General features: G+C 41.1%; 2 protein-coding genes across 3 annotated transcripts in view; both read left to right on the plus strand.

The window, feature by feature from the left end:
• Window positions 1-14,616, plus strand: part of PECR (peroxisomal trans-2-enoyl-CoA reductase) — a 24,481-nt gene extending 9,865 nt beyond the window's left edge. The window contains exons 4-8 of the mRNA XM_007420157.4: window positions 2,899-2,980; window positions 4,361-4,457; window positions 6,343-6,450; window positions 10,473-10,584; window positions 13,602-14,616. Of these exons, the coding sequence (XP_007420219.3) occupies window positions 2,899-2,980; window positions 4,361-4,457; window positions 6,343-6,450; window positions 10,473-10,584; window positions 13,602-13,690 (488 nt within the window). The 3' untranslated portion in view covers window positions 13,691-14,616. The remainder of the gene's footprint in view (window positions 1-2,898; window positions 2,981-4,360; window positions 4,458-6,342; window positions 6,451-10,472; window positions 10,585-13,601) is intronic.
• Window positions 14,617-17,790: 3,174 nt separating this feature from the next.
• Window positions 17,791-19,215, plus strand: part of MAP3K2 (mitogen-activated protein kinase kinase kinase 2) — a 41,151-nt gene continuing 39,726 nt past the window's right edge. Inside the window, exon 1 of one of the 2 annotated variants that reach the window (XM_007420156.4) lies at window positions 17,791-18,208. The gene's annotated coding sequence lies outside the window, so the exon portion shown is untranslated. Of the gene's footprint in view, window positions 18,209-18,243; window positions 18,385-19,215 lie in introns of those variants that run through there. The other variant, XM_025163570.2, reaches the window with a different exon arrangement.

Genomic DNA, 19,215 nt, shown 5'->3' on the forward strand with positions numbered 1-19,215 from the left:
CCAAATGTCTCCTTGCTACCGCAACCTCGCCCACAGGAAGCCACAACCGTGTGGCAGCAGGGAAAGTGGCCACGGATCTGGTTCGTAAGTCGAGGCGAGTTCATAACCCGAGGTAAAATTTCCCTGCCGAAGCTGGTCGTAACCCGAAATGTTCGTTAGTAGAGGCGTTCGTATCCCGAGGTACCACTGTATCTGAATTTAATACCATTGTTATGATATTAAACAGAGCAGTGGTAGTGTGATCTGGTGGGGGATTTTATATTATCCCCTCTGTCATGGTCAGACCACTCCCTGGTGGCCGTGAGATTCTCCTATGCTGCCCCCCTCTGCAGGGAGGCGGGACCTATTTGAAAGGTCCGCCCCTGGCGACTGATGGACCCGCAAGGGTTCCAAAGGGAGCTGGGGGTTGTTCCTGAGGCCTTGCTGCACAGTCCAGCAGAGGCCCTGGCTGCAGCCTGGAGTAAGGAGGTGGCTGGGACCTTGGACAGGATTGCACCTGTGCGGCCTCTCTTGGCCCATCGCTCCTGGTACTCCCCATGGTTTACGGAGGAGTTAAGGGAGCTGAAAAGGGCTAAGAGATGTCTAGAGTGCCACTGGTGGAAAACTAAAGATGAGTCCAACTGAACATGGGTTAGAGCCGCTATTAAGCCCTACCTAGTGGTGGTAAGGATGGTGAAACACCAGTATTTCTCCGCTCTTATTGCATCCTCAGAGTGTCCCCCGGCAGCCCTGTTTAGGGTCACTTGGTCCCTCCTGGGTAGGGAGGGCTCGGAAGACTATTTTTCAGGGCCGTGCAGAGGAATTTTCTGAACACCTGACGAATAAAATTGCTCAGATCCATTCTCAGTTGGAGGCCAAGCGTGTGGCAGGTCCGGTGGAGTTGCCCAGGGAAAGTTCTTACCCAGTTATTTGGGAATGGTTTGATCCTGTTGGCCCTGAGGAAGTGGACAGGGTACTTGGGGCTGTTAGTGTGGCTACCTGTATTTTAGATCCTTGTCCCTCCTGGTTAGTTAAAGCCACCAAGGAGGTGACTTTAGGGTGGATACTGGTGGTGGTCAATTCATTCTTGCAGGAGGGGGTGTTCCTGAAGCCTTTCAAGGAGGCTTTGTTCCGCCCCCTCCTCAAGAAACCATCACTAGATCCCACCCTTCTGGACAATTTCTGTCCAGTCTCCCACCTTCCCTTTCTAGGAAAGGTGGTGGAAAAGGTAATCGTGCAGCAGCTTCAGAGGATCCTGGAGGAAACGGATTATCTGGACCCCTATCAGTCAGGGTTCAGGCCCGGTTATGGGACAGAAACAGCATTGGTCGCACTTTTGGATGATCTCTGGCGAGAGCGGAATGAGAGTAGTGCATCCATCCTTGCTCTTCTTGACCTCTCGGCGGCTTTCTATACCATCAACCATGGTACCCTTTTGGGTTGGCTGCAGGAGTTGGGGCTGGGTGGCACAGTGTTGTGCTGGTTCAGCTCCTTTCTCCAAGGCCGAACCCAATCGGTGTTGATAGGGAGCGAGAGGTCCAACCCATGGCCCCTACTCTGTGGGGTGCCTCAGGGTTCGGTGCTTTCGCCACTCCTATTTAACATCTACATGAAACCGTTGGGTGAGATCATCCGGCACGATGGGATGAGGTATCATCAGTATGCTGATGATACCCAATTATACATCTCCATCCTGGGTGACCTAAGTGATGCTGTGACTACCCTCTTGTGGTGCCTGGAGGCTGTAGGGGCCCGGATGCTATAGGGGCCTGGATGGGGGCCAACAGGCTTCAACTGAACCCTGGTAAGACAGAGTGGCTGTGGGTACAGGGAGCCTCAATATCCAGGAGTTTATCATCTTTGGTGATAAACCAAACAGACCCGGTGTGTAATCTGGGGGTCCTCCTGGACTCACGACTCCTGTTAGAAGAGCAGGTGGCAGTCGTGGCTAGGAGGGCCTTTGCACAACTTCATGTTCTGCGGCAGTTATGCCCCTTCCTCAATCGGGAGGCCCTCCGCATGATCACTCATGCCCTGGTCACCTCCTGGTTGGATTACTGTAACGCGCTCTACATGAGGTTACCCTTGAAGAGTATCCAGAAGCTACAGCTGGTGCAGAATGTGGTGGCGTGGACAGTTCTGAATGCCCCTAGGAGGGCACATATAACACCGCTGTTACCCGAGCTGCATAGGTTGCCAGTTTGCTTCCGAGTCCAATTCAAGGTGTTGGTCATCACCTTTAAAGCCCTTCATGGCACAGGACCAGGTTATCTGAGGAGCCGTCTCGCCCCGGTTACTTCAGCCCGCCCCACTCGGTCCAGCAGATGGGGCATGTTGCAGACCCCACCAGTCAAGGAATTTCGGCTGGTGGGGTCTAGGCAGAGGGCCTTTTCTGCTGTGGCCCCCACCCTATGCAATAATCTGCCTCCCGAGGTCCGGTGTGCCCCCATTCTCATGGCCTTCAGGAAAGGGGTGAAATCCTGGCTGTGCCAGAAGGCCTGGGGGCCAGATGGGGGCTTGCACCAGTGGAGGTGGCTTGTGGGGTGATTGACCTTGCCCCCCCCCATCATCTTGAATGTCTTTAGTATTTATATACAAGGTTTGTTGTGTATATTTGATTTTTAATGGATTATTTATTTTAACCATTCATGGGGGATTTTTAATTGTTGATGGGGTTTTGGATTTTTACTGTGAGCCGCCCAGAGTCACCCGTTGGGGGGAGATGGGCAGCATACAAATTTAATAATAAATAAATAAATATATAACACAACTCCCCATCATATTGATAAGCTTAGTTGTAGATTTTGTATTTTTTTTGTCCAACTCAGACTGAGACTGCATTCTGTTCACCTATTAGGAAAATGTAAATAAAAATGTCACAGTATTAATTACTGCTCTTTTTCTTCTGTTTCTATATAGTGTACAATGCTTGGATGCGGGATCATGGAGGTGCCATTGTCAATATTGTGGCTAATATGTGGAAAGGGTTTCCTGGCTTTTCGTAAGCTGTTACCAATATCAAAATACATGCTTGTTTTCACTTAAGCCCAGAGATACATATTTACAGACACACAGACACTTCTCTGCTTCCTGCAATATTTTTTTGTAGCTTAAAATTGCTACACAGGGAAGGTTAAATCTGTTCCTTATGTGGCTCCCTTTTTTATCAGTATTTTATCCTGCCAATTTTTTTTTTTTGATGGCCTTGTTTCTGCAAAACCCAGTGACTGTATAGTTCTTCAGTGCAGAAATCAGAATGTCAGATAGCTTTGAAGAAATGAACAGCATCTGCTACATTGGTGGATCAGGAAAAGCAGAACTGGCTATGCCAAAAGTTCTGGAGAACCATGTGCAGCCCAGAGGGTAGAGATTGCCAGCTCCTGACTTCACAGATGGAACAATAGCTGGTTCTAATTCATTGTTTCTAGATATATTTCTTGAGGAAATAGGAATCTTAGAGAATTGAGGACTTTTGTCCATATTTATGAGCCTCGAGCTTAGATCCCACAAATAGCTCACAGCAACTGCTTGTCAAATCATGGTTTGTTAGAGAATATTCACCCATGAACAAAGAATGTTAATGTAGGAAATAGACCGCATAGTAGAAATCTCTGACTGAGGTTTGCACATTGTGCGAGTGCATGATCATTGGAGCTAAATCGTGTTCAAAATGAAACCATATCATGGATTGACATGATATTTCAATCTGGAATATATTATCAACCAGTTTAAATATTGATTATTTGTCTTTACATAGACCCCTCTGCGGGGACGGTGTTAATTGAATTCTAATTATGAAATTGTTGCCAGCTTCCCGATTGCATAACATTAACATACACGGATGCACACACACATTTTTTGTCTGGGAGGAGTTTCATGTCATACACAAGGTGAAAGGGGAGAATATTCTGTTGGCCTCTAACTCTGAACTGAGAACAATCTCAGCTGTAAGAGAAAATTATGCCTGATATCCCCAAAATCTCTGCATTCAGAAATATTTGTATTTAGGAGATCCATAAAGGTGAGCAAGCAATTTTATTATAGTTGGAGTTGTGGATTGGGTACTATTTATATAATATGAGCTTTGAGTTAGGATGGAATAACCATCCTAGAGCAAGCAAAAAAGGTGAAGTTTTCAACCATCCTGACTCTGGCTTGCTAAACTGTGGGTGGGAATTGATAACCATTTATGACAATTGCCCTGTGGTACCAAGATTAATTGAAATTAGTGGGAGAAGGATAGCTTCTCGGACTTTAAACCCAGTTAAGATAGCTAAGTATTGTTACAGGTATTTCGTAATCACAGCATCTAATATCAGTGTGGCCTAGGTTAATCTGTGGGGGGAAGTTAAGGTGGCCTTTTCTTTTGCTTTCTTTGCAGGCACAGTGGAGCAGCAAGAGCCGCGGTTGATAACCTGACCAAAACTTTAGCCATTGAGTGGGCATGCAGTGGCGTTAGGATCAATTCTGTTGCCCCGGTAGGTTTTGAAATAAGTGGTTGGACAAGAGACTGGAACCAAATGCTCAAGCTGATTATAACACTCTTATTTGCCTAATTTTTGCTGGGATGGAGATAGGAACTTTTTCACAGGTTAGGAGATTTTGCTGCTAATATTTATTGGAACTGCTAAGATGTTTATAGCTAAATCATCAAAGGTTGAGAAGGGGACTGTAGGCTGTAATCTATACTCCTAACTCAATGGAGTTTTTGAGGAAGAATGTATACAGTAGTATTGTAGTGTCAGCATTGGGAGCTTGAGGATGAAATTGCTCTACAGAGTTCTCTATAAAACGTGTAGATATCCTTTTGTTGCTTTATAGGTATTATTAAATATAGTAATTATTTTATGTTAGTATTGCAGTGTTAAATTGTCATGGAGAATACAGTTTTTCATAGAGATGTGTACACCATTTCAAACTTGAAACATCCCAGCTCAATTTTGAAACAAACTGTTTCAAACATTTGGAAAGTGTTTGGAGCTCAAAGCAGAATTCAAAACACTTCTAAAATGCCCAAACAGCTGGGATGTTTTGAACTTGAAATGGGTTATTTTGAGCTTGAAGCTCAAATGCGCACTTCCCTAGTATTCAAGCCTTAAATAGAATATGTCTGTCTGTCTGTCTGTCTGTCTGTCTATCTATCTTGGGATGGAGGATACTGATTATTGGTACAATAATATAAAATAATTTCTGTGTTCTTCAGTAGAGGAGAAAGAAGGCACATTTCAGGATTTACCTTAGGGCAATATTTTATTATTCCAACTCAAAATCACAAAATGATACACAATTTTTAAAATTCCCTGGGACTCTTCATTAGGCAAAAATGATAACATAAAAGTAAGTGAAAAAACAATTGATACATAAGCATTTGAAATCCTGATCTGGTGGTTTTAAATCCTCCATAAGGATTTTTATCTTTTTTATTCATATGCTCATAATGATACTTTTGCTTTCTTTAATATGGGAAACATTGGACTTGATTACTTAAAATCCAGTTTTCCCTTAACCACTCTTGAGATTTTTTTTATAAAGCATATGTGCTTATAGATACTTGGGCATTATGTAAAAGTAATTACCTCTGACCTCTATTTCTATTATTCTTCTCACCCTCAGACCATGAAATGGACTCTGCAAACCTATGCCATAATAAACTGATTCAACTTTATGATGCTACAAGATTGCTTTATTTTTATCTCATTAAAGCTGATTTTCATAGCCAAAAACATGTTGTGATACTGTTGTTATATTGTGGCGATGTCAGTTGTTCAGTGAAATGGAGATCCTCTGAATTAATCTTGTAGACAGAAGCACAGCTTGTGATATTAGAATTGTGATATATACTGAGTTCTTTTCATTGAGTGAATTACAAGCAAATTTAAAGTCACCCAAGATTTTGTATGAAAATCCTTGGAGAATATGGCTGCACTAACTAGTGTTTTCTCAGTAGATGGTAGCACCTAGCAAACTTTGTCTCAGCTTGGAAGCTAAGCAGGATCAGACTCTGTTAATTCTTGGATGGGCTACCTAGAAATCCCAAAGGTTGTAGGCTAAACTTGAGATGGGGGGTGGGGAACCCAACCTGGAAGAAGGCAACAGCTACCTCCTTGTGAAGAAAACTGCATGGATATGTCCAGGAAGACACCAGGAACTGAGTTTAAGTTAAACAGCACTTTACTTTACTCAGAAGTGTATTGTTCTTCCTTTGCCAGTGCAGTTTGCTTGTTGATAAATAAATCCATGTCATTTCTTTTAATTACTGATATTCAGAGTTTATAAATCGTGAATCTCAAAAGTGCTTGGGCTTTTTATTGCTGTGAAAAACAGTAATGGAATCTTAATGGTGAACCTGTCCTTTCTCTGCAGGGAGTTATATTTTCAGAAACTGCTGCTGCAAACTACAAAGATGGTGAAGAATTGTTTATAAACTATAGTGAGAATATTCCTACAAAGAGATTAGGACTTCCTGAAGAGGTATAGTACTATGTTGATTTAACTGTTACATTTTGACCTTAAGGGGTTTCAGTTGATTTTTAAAAATTGGATTTTTTTTCTCTTCAAGCAGTACATTTTTACTATAGTTCAGTGCAAACCAGTTTTGCTGTGAATAAGTGTTCTGGTTTGCACAACATATTTACTCTCAATTATTGACATAGTACACGAAACCAAAACCAAGCAAATTATGTGAACCTAGTCAATGAGTAAAATAAAGCCTTGATTTAATGCATACCATTGAATACACCTCAGATACATCAGAGAAATGTTGAGTCTGGAGATCTCCCTGGATGGGCTTTTTATGCATATTCATATTATCTTTAATGGATACTTTTTCCTCTGAATGGGCCATTAAATTGAAGTCTTACTATATGTGTGTTACATAAAGTATTGTTTTAGATATAAGGTGCATATTTTGTTAAGGAGAACAATATTGAAAAGAAGGAACTGGCAGCATGATACAAATCCATTCTCATTTAAAGCAAGGCATTCTCTGAAGGGTGGGACATTGATTTGTTGAAGGTATATATACTATGTACAGTATTCGCATTACATATATTTATAATAGATTCATGACAGTTCCTCTTTTACAAGATATCCCCATCCTGAAACATTCATATACGGTACTCCAATAAAGAAGCACCTGGTCTCTAAAGAACTTCAGCATTTTATATTCTTTAAAAACAGTGACACTCATTTAATCAGTAGTATAGCTTCCTTTTATCTGGAAAATATACTGCTTCTTTGCAGCAGATATGTGTTTTAAATAAAACACAAAGTAGCGGAATAATTATTAAGTGAAATTAAATTCAGCCTGAAATGTTCCTTTTAGAAAAAGATGTCAAAAGGTCGGTATTTATCTGATGAAAGCCACCTTTAAATGGTTAGTTTTACTCTTGATATATCCAGATTCTTTGTTTCATTTTTGAGAGAACTGTGAAATTGAACATTTGCTATGAATTTGAAATCTGACAATTGCATATGAAATATGAAGTATGATTTTGGGATAGATAAGTGGAATGAAGAAAAGATCTTTTTAGCAAGATGTAGGTTAAAGTAGGGGAATAAGGGGACAACTGTGTAAAAAAAATTGCTATGTCTTTCAAGATATAGGAACTGGTTAAGGCACCAGGCTAGAAATAAAGAGACGAGTTCTAGTCCTGCCTTAGGCATGAAAGCTGGCTGGGTGACTTTGGGCCAGTCACTCTCTCTAAGCCCAACTCACCTCACAGGGTGATTGTTGTGGGGAAAATAGGAGGAGGGAGGAGTATTAGGTATGTTCGGTGCCTTGAGTTATTTATAAAAAAAAAAGATGGGATAAAAAATTTAAAAATCAACAACAGGGGTATGCATATTTAAAGCAGATTTCAAAGGGGGGTATTATTTCCAAGAATTACTTGGCAATAGCAGAAAATGTAGGTAGGGCACCCAATTTTTGTCAATTCTTGCCACAGCAGATGACAGTCCTTAGCTAACCTTGACTGGTAAGAGTTAGACCTGGCTAGTACTTGGAAGTGAGACCGCCATTCAATTTTAGGGGTAGACTAAGAAGTTGAAAAAGCATCCTGGAAGAAGGCATTAACACACACACCCCTCAAAAAAAAAGAAAAAAGCCTGTTATGAAGTCACAGCATTTTATTTTACTATTATCATTGGTCATAAAAGATAAAATACCAGATATATAAAATAGCTAGAACTGCTTCATTTATCCACAAAGGGGGAAGATAATCATGCTTTGCAAAAATAAAGAAAAAAGGAAGGCTTGGCAGGAGAAATTGGGCATGAGACTCTGGATTCTACAATTCAGCATTGCATCTCTCTTTGGCCATCTCTGTTTATGCTTCAGGGTAAAAGCTGCATAACCCTTAATTATGAAAACCTTCCTACTAGATAGATTGATATGCTGATGTGCGTAGCTTGTTTTGTGGACTAGTCCAATACTCTGTTCTGTCCTTTAGTTGAAATAAAGGATCAGGAGCACTGAAACTTCATGGGTTTTTTTTATATTTGTTGACGCTTCAGAATACAAAACTTAAATGCAAATTCCTTCCAGATACCAGTTTTATCTTACAGCTTAGTAGCAGGAAACACAATGGTGTTTTCTTTGCTTGGTCCAAAGGGCATCTTGTATATAAAAAAGGTAAAAATCTCCTTCAAGTTGAACTTGACTTCTGACAACTATGTGGACAACTATTGGATTTTGGGGCAACAGTATGGAAGTAGTTTGTTATCCCATTTTTAAAATTAAATGTAAACCCCACCTTTATTTTGTACAACTCTGGGATGTTTTTAGACTTCCCAGTCTAGCCTACGGCCCTGAAATTTTGGTCTTCCACCTAAGTATTAACCAATTCTGAACCTGCTTAGCTTCCAAGCTGAGACAAAGTCAGTCAAGTGCTGCCTCCTGATGAAGACAATATATGAAGTCTCCAGGGGAAAATGTCTTTGAAGGAGAAAGGCTAGCCAGAATCTCTCTACAGACCAATATATCAATGAAGGACTTGAAGTTTGCTCAGTGCCAGATTATCAAAAAATAAGGAATGAAAAAACAGTTTCCTGACTGAGAATGTGCAAGGCAAAGATTAAAAAACACAAAACAAGGAAAATGGAGAGAGAGTTATTTTTACTGCTTTATTTCCAATAATTCAGCTTATGCTTAGCTCTCACCTGGTTTTTGAGATCAGCCGAAGTGCTGCCACCTAGCTGAGCCATCTTGTTGTAGGGGCATGAAAAGAAGTGCACAGCCTTATATTGTAGGGTAGGAATGGAATATGGCAATGATTTGCAATTTGCAAATGCATTTTTTGGAGGTGGGGGGGTGCCTTTGAGTCAGTGTTGACTCCTGGCAGTTTTCTTGGCAAGATTTTGGAAGTGGTTTTCCATTGCTTCCTAGGGCTGAGAGAGTGACTGGCCCAAGGTCACCCAGCTGGCTTTGGGCCTAAGGCAGGACTAGTAATCACAGTCTCCTGGTTTCTACCCTGGTGCCTTAACCACTACTCAAATGCATATCACTAGGTAATTAGGGCTGTGTAGTTCTTTGGATTTGAAGAGGAAAATGTGCTTTAGTGCATACAGGGTTGCTTGCTGAGCACTTGCTAGCAACTCCATAAAGCTACTGCATCTTTTGGGGGGATCACTGGCTGCCTTCCACAGCAGCCACGCTATCGTGAGAAAAAACTTATGGTGTAACAAATTGCTAAGAGGTGCTGTATGTGACCCCTGCATGCTCTGAAGCAGTTTTTCCCCCTTTCGATCCCAAACACCGCACACCTGTAGGTGATGTTGATATGAAATTTGGTCTTTTATTTAGGACCAATTATGTGCTAAGCATTGCCTAAACATAAATATCTAAATCACACAACTTAAGATGGTTATGCTGAAAAGAGACGCCAAGCAACAGAGATAGTCTGACTTCTGTTTGACTTAAATAGTTTGTTTTCTCAGCCATAGAAGAAAGCAACAACATTTACTGATTCAGTAATTTGGTAGTCAAATTATCTTTGGATATGAAGCTAACATTCCCTTTCAGGAATGTGGCTAGGACTCTCCACCCTCAAAAAATACATATGTAAAAGATAGCAAGATGGTGCTGGTAGATATTATTCTTGTCCTGCACTTTGCAGTATCTATCTGCTTATGCTTACTTACATCCAAGTGTATGAATGTAGCAGACATCCATCAGGATCTGCATTGACTGCAGGGAAAGAAGCTGGATTGTACGTGCTACTTTACCCTCAACATTTATTGGGCAGGTTCTCCCATTATACTAAGCTGTATTGTGGTTTCTTTAGTTCATCTTTGTGTGTTGTGTGAGCACAGCCTTTGTAGATAACCCATGGTTTATGCCTTAACATAATATGTAAGCTGAGCCAGTCCACCAAACTACAGCTTATCACAATATGTGAATCCAGCAATTGAATAAGTGAAATCTGAACTGCACGTCTGAAAGGGACTCTGCTATAGTGGACAATATAACAGTCAATATTCTGTTCCTTTTTAAGGTATCCCCACTGGTGTGTTTCCTGCTTTCTCCAGCTGCCTCCTTTATAACTGGAGAAACTGTGAAGATTGATGGTGGACAAAGCCTATATAGCTGTTCTTGGAAAATCCCAGGTTAAAAAAAATGATTTAAAAATAGTGGTGAAATAGTAACTTAACAGTTTTAGAATTCTAAAATAGTTCTATTTTCAAAAGAGAAGGCCTAGACATAAGATAAAATATGGAAACTGCCACAGAATATTTACTCCTGAGGATGTCTGCTTTCTTTTCCTTTCCTTCTGGTGCTTTTGCCCTGATGTTAAAAACTACTTTATCTTTAAAGTTTCTCCATCTTAATCAAATTCTACTTCATTTAAGAGATTGGTCCAGAAATTATCATATTGCACTTTTCCAGAATATGTGCTTTCTCCTGCTAAAATTGCTGACTCAGAAGCTTTCACGTGGCCTACTAAATGCTGAATTTGCCCGTAAGGCTTCAGTAAGCTTTAAACACTCCATTCACACAGAAAGATAAGTCAACATAATCTGGATTTATTTTGAGCAAGTTTTCTGCTGGTGCATATAGCTTGTACAGGTAGTCTTCGAGTTACGACCATTTGTTCAGAGATGGTTTGAAGTTAAAATGGTGCTGAATGAAGGGACTTACAACTGGTCTTCAAAGTTCTGGCCATTGCAGTGCCCTTGTGGTCACATGAACAAAATTCAGGTGCCTGGCAACCAGCTCTCACTTATGACCAGTTGTAATGTCCTGCAGTCACACAGTCACCATTTGCAACCTTCCCTGCTAGCTTCCCCCAAGCAACATCAATGGGAAGCTGGCAAGGAAGGTCGCAAGTCACTGGGGTAAGTCTCCCCCTGCCTTTCTTTGCTCACACGCACTGCACCCTCTTTCCCCCCTTCACTTGCACACACCCTGCACCCTCTTTTCACTGTGCGCCCTGTGATCATACACATGCACGCACATACCCACACCCTCTTTCCACAGCCTCCCTGCAATTGCACACACACATGCATGTACCTTGTGCCCTCTTTCCATGGCCTCTCTGTGATCACACACACGTACCCCGTGCCCTCTTTCCATAGCCTCCCTCTGCTTGCATACATGCATGCACCCCCGTGCCTTCTTTCTCTGGCCTCACTGTGATTGCATGCATGCACCCTACACCTTCTTTCCATGGCCTCCCTGTGATCAGATGCACCCTACTCCCTCATTCCTCTGCCTTTCTGAACTCATGCTGCACTGAGAACCCCTACCTCAACTTGCATGCAGCCTGCGCTGGGCCTCCCCCACCCGCCCACAGCACCCTCACAGGGCACCTCTGCACTCCTTACCTGGGAATGCCTCTGTTTCCTGACCTGTGTGTCTTGGGTTACAATGACAACTAGGACTGCCTGGACTGCCATCACAAAGCAATGTGATCACGTGACGTCACACTTTATGACTGCATTGCTTAGCAATGGCAATCCTGGTCCCAATTGCAGTCATAACTTGAGGACCACCTGTAGGTTCAGTCTTGGTCTTCCTGCCAGCGTGATTGGCTAAACCAGGAAGGTCTTGTTAGAGATGTTAAAATAATCATGCTACAGGATAAACTACTGATATGTTTACATGAATGGTGGTATAGGTACAGAATCATCTAATTGTTTTCCTACCTACTCTTGGCATATATCTTCTTATATGAAGAATGTGACTTTGAAAATACCCATTTCTCTCCATTTCCTGTGGGTAACAGATCAAGGCATTAGGATCTTGCACTGATCTCTATGGTCCCTTCCAACTGTCTGATTTGTTGATTACAAATTTTCTTCATGCCAGTAATAAACAATTTTTAAAAATAATGATGTGGGCCATGGGGTTACCTAAAGGGATAATTATATAGACCCCAAGTAGCCTATATATTTATACAGAACAAAATAGAACACAGAAAGAAGATTAGTTGATTTGTTTATACGTCATTAGTTACTGTTTCAGGAAATACTTGTGCACTGAATGTGAAAGAGTTGAAAGTCTGACAGGCCTTATTTAAATCCAAATTTCATTCCCCAGCTCTGTGGAATTTTACACTAAATTGCTCCCTCAAAGCCAAATTGTTACTTTCTAATTTATTTTCTTTCCTGGCTAAACTCCGCTCATGAAGGGAATCTAGGTTCACTTAGACTTCTGGAATGGCAAGAGCTATTATTCTTTAGCACAGGCACACAAGGACTACTTCCCCTTTATTTGACTGACTTGTTAAATGCTCCTCTCTGTCATAGGACCCTGGCCTAGATTATTGTGATGGGAGTTTGCTTGTTGAAACCTTACATTACTTTTCGCTTACCTTCTGACGTTGATAATGATTTAATCTCTCATCTTTCACAACTCTGTTTTATTTTTTAGGGTACATCTACTTTCTACAACATTTAGTCTCAAGTCTCCTGGTAGTGTCACTCCACATTTGTTGGAGTTTCCTTTTATTCGATTTTCCCTCCAAGCCAACTTTCATCTAATTGGTTCAGTTTTGGAATCAGCTATTCTTTGGCTTGTGTTACAGCCATTTGTTTCCATTTTATTTTATTTATTTTATTTTATTTTTTTGAGGGAAGTTTCCATCATGTGAAAACATTTTAAGGATGTCTGCAAATTGTCCCAGCTGATATCAGTCCCATCCTTCCCTCATATAACTAATAACGGTCTTAAATACTATCCTATCTGTCAGGTAGCCCTATATTTCACACAGAACTTACAGCTTGGCTTCACACATTGTGCAAAGTCCTGGTTTGTTTAACCCTGACTGGTTAAAACAAAGCTGGCTAGATGAACACAGTACGCTAAGGCGCCAACCTCAGTGATTGGATTCAAACAACATTCTTAACTGAAACCTAGCAAACAGGATCGTGACTTAGCACAATGCCTGAACCTACTATCTTTATTGAGAAAAAAATGACAGTGATTCATTCTGTCACAACAATATTCTGGAAAATTAAATATATGCATTTTTTCCTGTTTTTGACATTATATAAAAATGACCCTAAATCATTTCCTTAGCCTTGTATTAAGTGTTTTTTCTTTGAAAAAAAATCTTTGAAACTTAAGCAGATAGCATTGCTTTTCCCTTTTGAGGCAACTGTCTTCTTATCTTTTCTTATAGATCATGACAATTGGCCCCCTGCACCAGATGGACATAATGCCAGAGCACTCAGAAGCTTGCTTTCAGGAAAACCTAAGTCAAAACTATAATTCAAAGAAATGGGATTTGTCCCCATTTTATTTGTGTCGCTGGGGATATGCTATTTTTCAGCAATTAACTGCAGTTTTAAAAAACACTGCCTCAGAATAAAAACACATTTTTTTTTGTAATGAAATGACTACTGGAATATGACAGTTTGTTGTCCTGGGCACTCTAAGGGCTTTGTATCAATAACTCTTGCCATAACAATGAAAATCAGAATGCCTAAAGTTTCATTATAAAGGAAATAGGCAATTTGTATCTATGTTCATAGTTGCCTTCCATGTTCAATGTGAACAGTGTGAGTCGTAACTGCATGCTATACCTTGTCAGGCTGGGGATAATAAGGTGGAGTCTTAACATATATGGAGGTGATCAAGTTGGAAAAGGCTTCTTTAAAGTTAATTGGGAGAGGGCTGAAGTATGTTTATGCAACTATCTTTACAGTATTCGACAATATATGGTAGGATTTGAATAAAATCTGAACTAGTACTCTGGGAAAAATAATCTTTGTAAGCAGGGGAATAATTGCAGCAGTATTGGTTGCACTTTTAAAAAGATAACTAGCAAAATCTTGAACTGGAAATGCAACCAAAGTTCTACATTTTGAAGTATAATTTTGAATTTCAGTGGACAATTTTTAACTACACGTGATTCTACTCTTTGTGTGAAGCTTCTTTGTCACTATATAAAGATTATTAGTAATTAACTGCCCAGAGTCACTGGGAGTTGGGTGGCATATACATTTAATAAATAATGATAATAATTATTATGTTGCTTATATTGCTATACATGGTATTTTAAAAATCTTTATTAGAACATTACTAGAAGAGAATTTGACAGACTTTGTTTAGAAATGTAAAGTCCATGGAATATGCAATTTACTGATATGTTCCTCCTTGTCATTACTGAGACAATTAAAGTGGAAGGAAACAATTATTGGATGTTTTAGTGTTCTTTACACAGGATAAATGCCCTTCACAGTGGAAAGTGATTAGCTTTTATTTTTCCAACAATCATACCATTTATTTTTGTACATTGAACATACATGATTGGGTATTACACACCCATGATTAATTTAGCTATCATCTACCTAATTAACCCAGTTTAACCATAAGTTGACCTCATGGGCAGCGTTTGTTCAACATGCTAAGCTAAACAATGGCTGCCTAATTTGTGGTTACAAATACAGGCAAAGCATAGCGTATTCCAGATGGAGACAGCAGCATTTTTAACAAATTATAGCGATGTCAAAATAATGACATGCCATTACATCATGTGATTGCTACAATTTTGTACCTGCAACAGTACATCATTTGTATTATGATGTCATGATACATGTGTCATAATTTGCCTCCCCCCTTTTTATGGATGCCCATGGGTGGAAACTAATTCTCTGCATTTTTAGCAACCAGTTTGGTGAAGTTGTTTCAATGCAAGGAATCAAAATCCTGTTAGCTATGTAACTCTAAAATAGAAACTGTCCTGGACCATGCAGTATTGGAGACTTTGCCCATAGCATCATCTCTCAACATCAGCAAGACACTAGAGCATAGGCATTTTGCTTTACCTTTTCAACACCTGGATAGCTGCCAGCTGGATTCAAGCTCCCATTTCTAGGTCAGATTGCTGAGCCAAAAAGTTTCTTATTGCTCTGAAGATACATCAAAAGAAAATCTTAATAGCACTTTGAACTTGTGGACTTTTCTTTTAAAACTTCTACCACCACCACCACATTGGACAGAAGCTGTCTGACCCAGAGGCAAAATAACAAAGATGGCAGATCAAAATCATTACAGTTCAGATCTTATTTCAAATTTTAAAGAGTTTGGATCATTTAAATGCCCACTTTTATTTTTGCTATTTGAGAAAGATGGTGTGGTGGTGTAGTTCAACCTGGACTAGTTTAAACCCATCCTCAGTGATTGTCATCACCATCATAATCCATTGCTGGGATTGTGATTTAGATTAGCCAGGCAATCAAATCTAATATTGCAGAATAAGGATGGACTTGAAATTAAAAGGTTACATACATTCCTAATGAATGCCCTTTATGTCAGACTAATTTGTTATCTATTAATTATTCTAACAATATAACCACCCATCTCATATATATATATATGACTTTCGGCAGTTTACAAACAGTTATAACAATGTAAAAACAAACTGCAAGAATTTAAAACAATAAAGGGCAATACAAAAGAATATTAAAAAATCATAAAAATTCATATAATTCACAGCCAAGGTAATCACACCTACCAACAGCATTCAATAAAGTAATTCTGTTGATTCCACTACATTCCTGGGTCCCCATGCCGCTGACAAAGCCATGTTATGAGGGTCTTTTGCAAGACCAAGCAGGGTCGGGGCCAATCTGATTTCCAGGGGGATGATGTTCCACAGGGTGGACACGGTGACAGAAAAAACTCCTTTCCTTGGCCCCACCCAATGACACTTCCTGGCTGATGGGACCTGGAGCTGTGCTGGATCTGATGGGACGGGTAGATGTAATTGGAATGAGGCAGTCCCTCAAATAACCCTTCCTCAGATCTTGTATCTGGAATCTCAGTTGTATGAAGAAGCACGGGTATCTGGTGGGACTAGAACTTGAAGCATAATGTCCCAACACTTGTCATTTTGGCATCATTGTAATTAGGAATGGATACCTATGTGACATTTTGTGCACTGTTGCATTACATACAAAAATATGCTTGTACTTGTTAAAAGCTAGGATTTCTATATGTAATAAAATTACAGTTTGAAAAAGTATGGACTTGTATATTTGCTGCTATCCTTTCATTGAAAAAGGTATGGAATGTTGGGCTACATTTCAGGAAATCAAGGGCAATAATCTATGTTAGTCTTTAAGATGCCACAAGATTCTTGCGCTGGCTGCAAAAGCTTAAAATGGCTGCCTCTCTGGAAACAGGTGTGAGAGATAAACACCACTGAATCGGGCTCAACTTTTGACAACTGCAGGGATAAATGCTAGTCATCTTGACCTGTTGTAATAGTGTAGCTCTTCCAAGGGCATTTCTGTGGTCTTAACCCTGGGGATCCACTTATCTGTTGTCATCCACTTCTACTTCCTTCAGCCTTGCCAAGCATAGTTTTTCTCTGTTCAGCATCTATTTACATCTCATGTCTGAAATATGTGAAGTTCTGTTTGCTGCTCATTGTCTCAAAGGAGCAGTGAGTTTTTATTTACAGTAGTCCAGGTCCGACTGAATAGTTCTTTTTGCAGACCATAATACCGCTAAACCCCGTCTCGACTTTCATAATTCGAAGACATCACTGCTAGAAAGACCATTGCTTTCATTACTCTGATCCCTGTTGTCACAGAAATATGCTTAACCTTCAGGATCTTGACTATGTCATTATCTGAGTCCATCCCCTACGTCAAGGTGGCATATTGCTGGGAACACTGACCAAAGTAGCTATGCTAAAATGATTGATTTTTAAAATTATTGTTTTCATGACCTCCGCTTCTTAGAAGAAGAAAAAAGATGTTTGAAATTACTTAGAGGGGTGTTTCAGATCATTTTGACTCGAAAAGCCAATAAAGATTCAGAGACTAAAGGTGTTTGCTCAGAAAAATTATTTGAGCTCAACCGGCATTACTCCAAGAGCCGTCCGTCTAGAGGAACCCGGAAGGTGCATATCGGTGCGTTAACTCTTAAGACGCAAAGCTTTTACTAGAGACGGTAGGAAGCACAGCACTGCCGCTCGCATTAAGAGAAAACCGTGACTGCAGAATGCTTTATTATGCCATATAATTTATACATTATATATTTCATAATATAATATGCATTTATGCATTATGTATACATAATATCCCATGTATATTAAGGCCACGCATTCTCCTGGCTAGAGTTAGGCATCTCTATTCTTCAAGGTATTAAACCACAACTTCCAGCATTCTTCGCTCTTTCGCCGGGCCTGCTGGGAGTTGTAGTTCAAGGCGCTCTCAGGGGCTTCCCGTTCCTCGCCTCGCGCTATTCCTTCCTCTTTCTTGAAAACACTGTTTCTAAACCGTGGCGTCGGAAAAGGGGAGGGGAAAGGCGCGCGCTTGAGCGGTGACGTTGACGTCGCCGCCGGGTTCGGTGTCACGGGTTCTGCGTGAGGGAGGCGGAGCTCTTGAGAGGAAAAGCTGGGGGGCAGGGAGAGAGAGAGAGAGAGGTCTGGCTGGATAAGGTGACGGCCACGGGGTGGGGGGCGCCCGCGGTATCCTTCCCCCTGCCCCTCGCCCGCGGGAGTGCCTGGGTCCTTCAGCCGTCCCTCCCTTCTGCCTCCGCCTCCCGCAACCTGCGGCTTTCTCTTTCCTGTGGGGCGAGGGGCCGCTGGGCCTGCTGCCGCCTCCCCCTTCACGCCATCCTCCCGTCTCACCCGGGGCAGGGCCAGGAGCGTCTGGGTCTCCGGTGAAAGTCGCGAACCTGGACCCCCTCGGTGGCTCGGGCCTGGAGCCTCCAGCCTGGGGGATTCTCCTCCTCCCCTTCCCCCCACCTGCGCGCCTTAATTCTGCCCCACAGGTACGTTGGGGTGCGGGAGTGCCTCTGCGAGCCTGTGCGTGCGCGACGAGCTGGGATGGGGGCACCGATTCTGGCGCCTGATGAGGCGGGGAGCGGAGCAGAGCAGATGGCCTGGGGAGGCTGTGTGCTGAGGGGCGCGAAGGAAGGTTGCTTGTGGACTGGTGTCGCTTTCGCAGGTATCGGACGCAGGCTTTTGATTGCAAGGACTATCGCGGCATTCCGGGAAGGGGAAGGCGTTTGAGTTGTGATTGAGGGAAAAGATCGAGAAGAGGAGGTTCGGTTGCATTGCCTAAAAAGAAAGGAGTGAGGATTAAATGAGTTAGCTGACTTGCACTTCTGAGGGTATGAGGAAGAAGTCCTGCTGTGCTCACTCGAACTTCTTTCTCAATAAATATAGGTGCTAGAGTGCTGCCCAGCTATGTCTTGTACATACATATTTATGTTTCATAATTGTTTGAGATCAAACTCCACTACAGGATAGAGGAGAAAAAAAATATTGTACACGCTTGCCTGTCAGCAGTTAATAATTGTATATGTAAGTGACCCTATCTTTATGAGGATAACATTATTATTGTTATTTTTATTTTTTTAAAATTTTGGACTATCTCCCAGTATGTCTTCCCTGCCTTCAGTACAGTGCTGATTTTATACATAATATATACTGCGAATTGTGGGCTTTTGGGCCAAGAAATGAAGTTTTAATTTTAAATACCTGTAGGTGGTTTTAAGTATTTGAGGAAGAATTTTTAATCCATCACAAAAGAAGATCACGGATTGGAGCTCAATGTATAAATTTTAAAACAAGACATAAAAACAGATTAGAATTAATGCTCAGTAGTGCTATAAACTACTGTGAAAGGTAATTTGGGTGTATAATGAAGATACTATCCATAAGAACTGTATTCTGGTTAGTTTTGATGGTGATCTTGACTAACAAAGTTTCACTGAGTGATTGTGGAAAATAGATTACAAGTAGAAAAGATTATATTTGCTTAAGTGGTTTGACA

Source organism: Python bivittatus, unplaced genomic scaffold, assembly GCF_059951505.1.
Source record: "Python bivittatus isolate LINGU-HERP-01145 unplaced genomic scaffold, Pbiv_v1 ctg000480_np1212, whole genome shotgun sequence".
Taxonomy (NCBI): Eukaryota; Metazoa; Chordata; class Lepidosauria; order Squamata; family Pythonidae; genus Python; species Python bivittatus.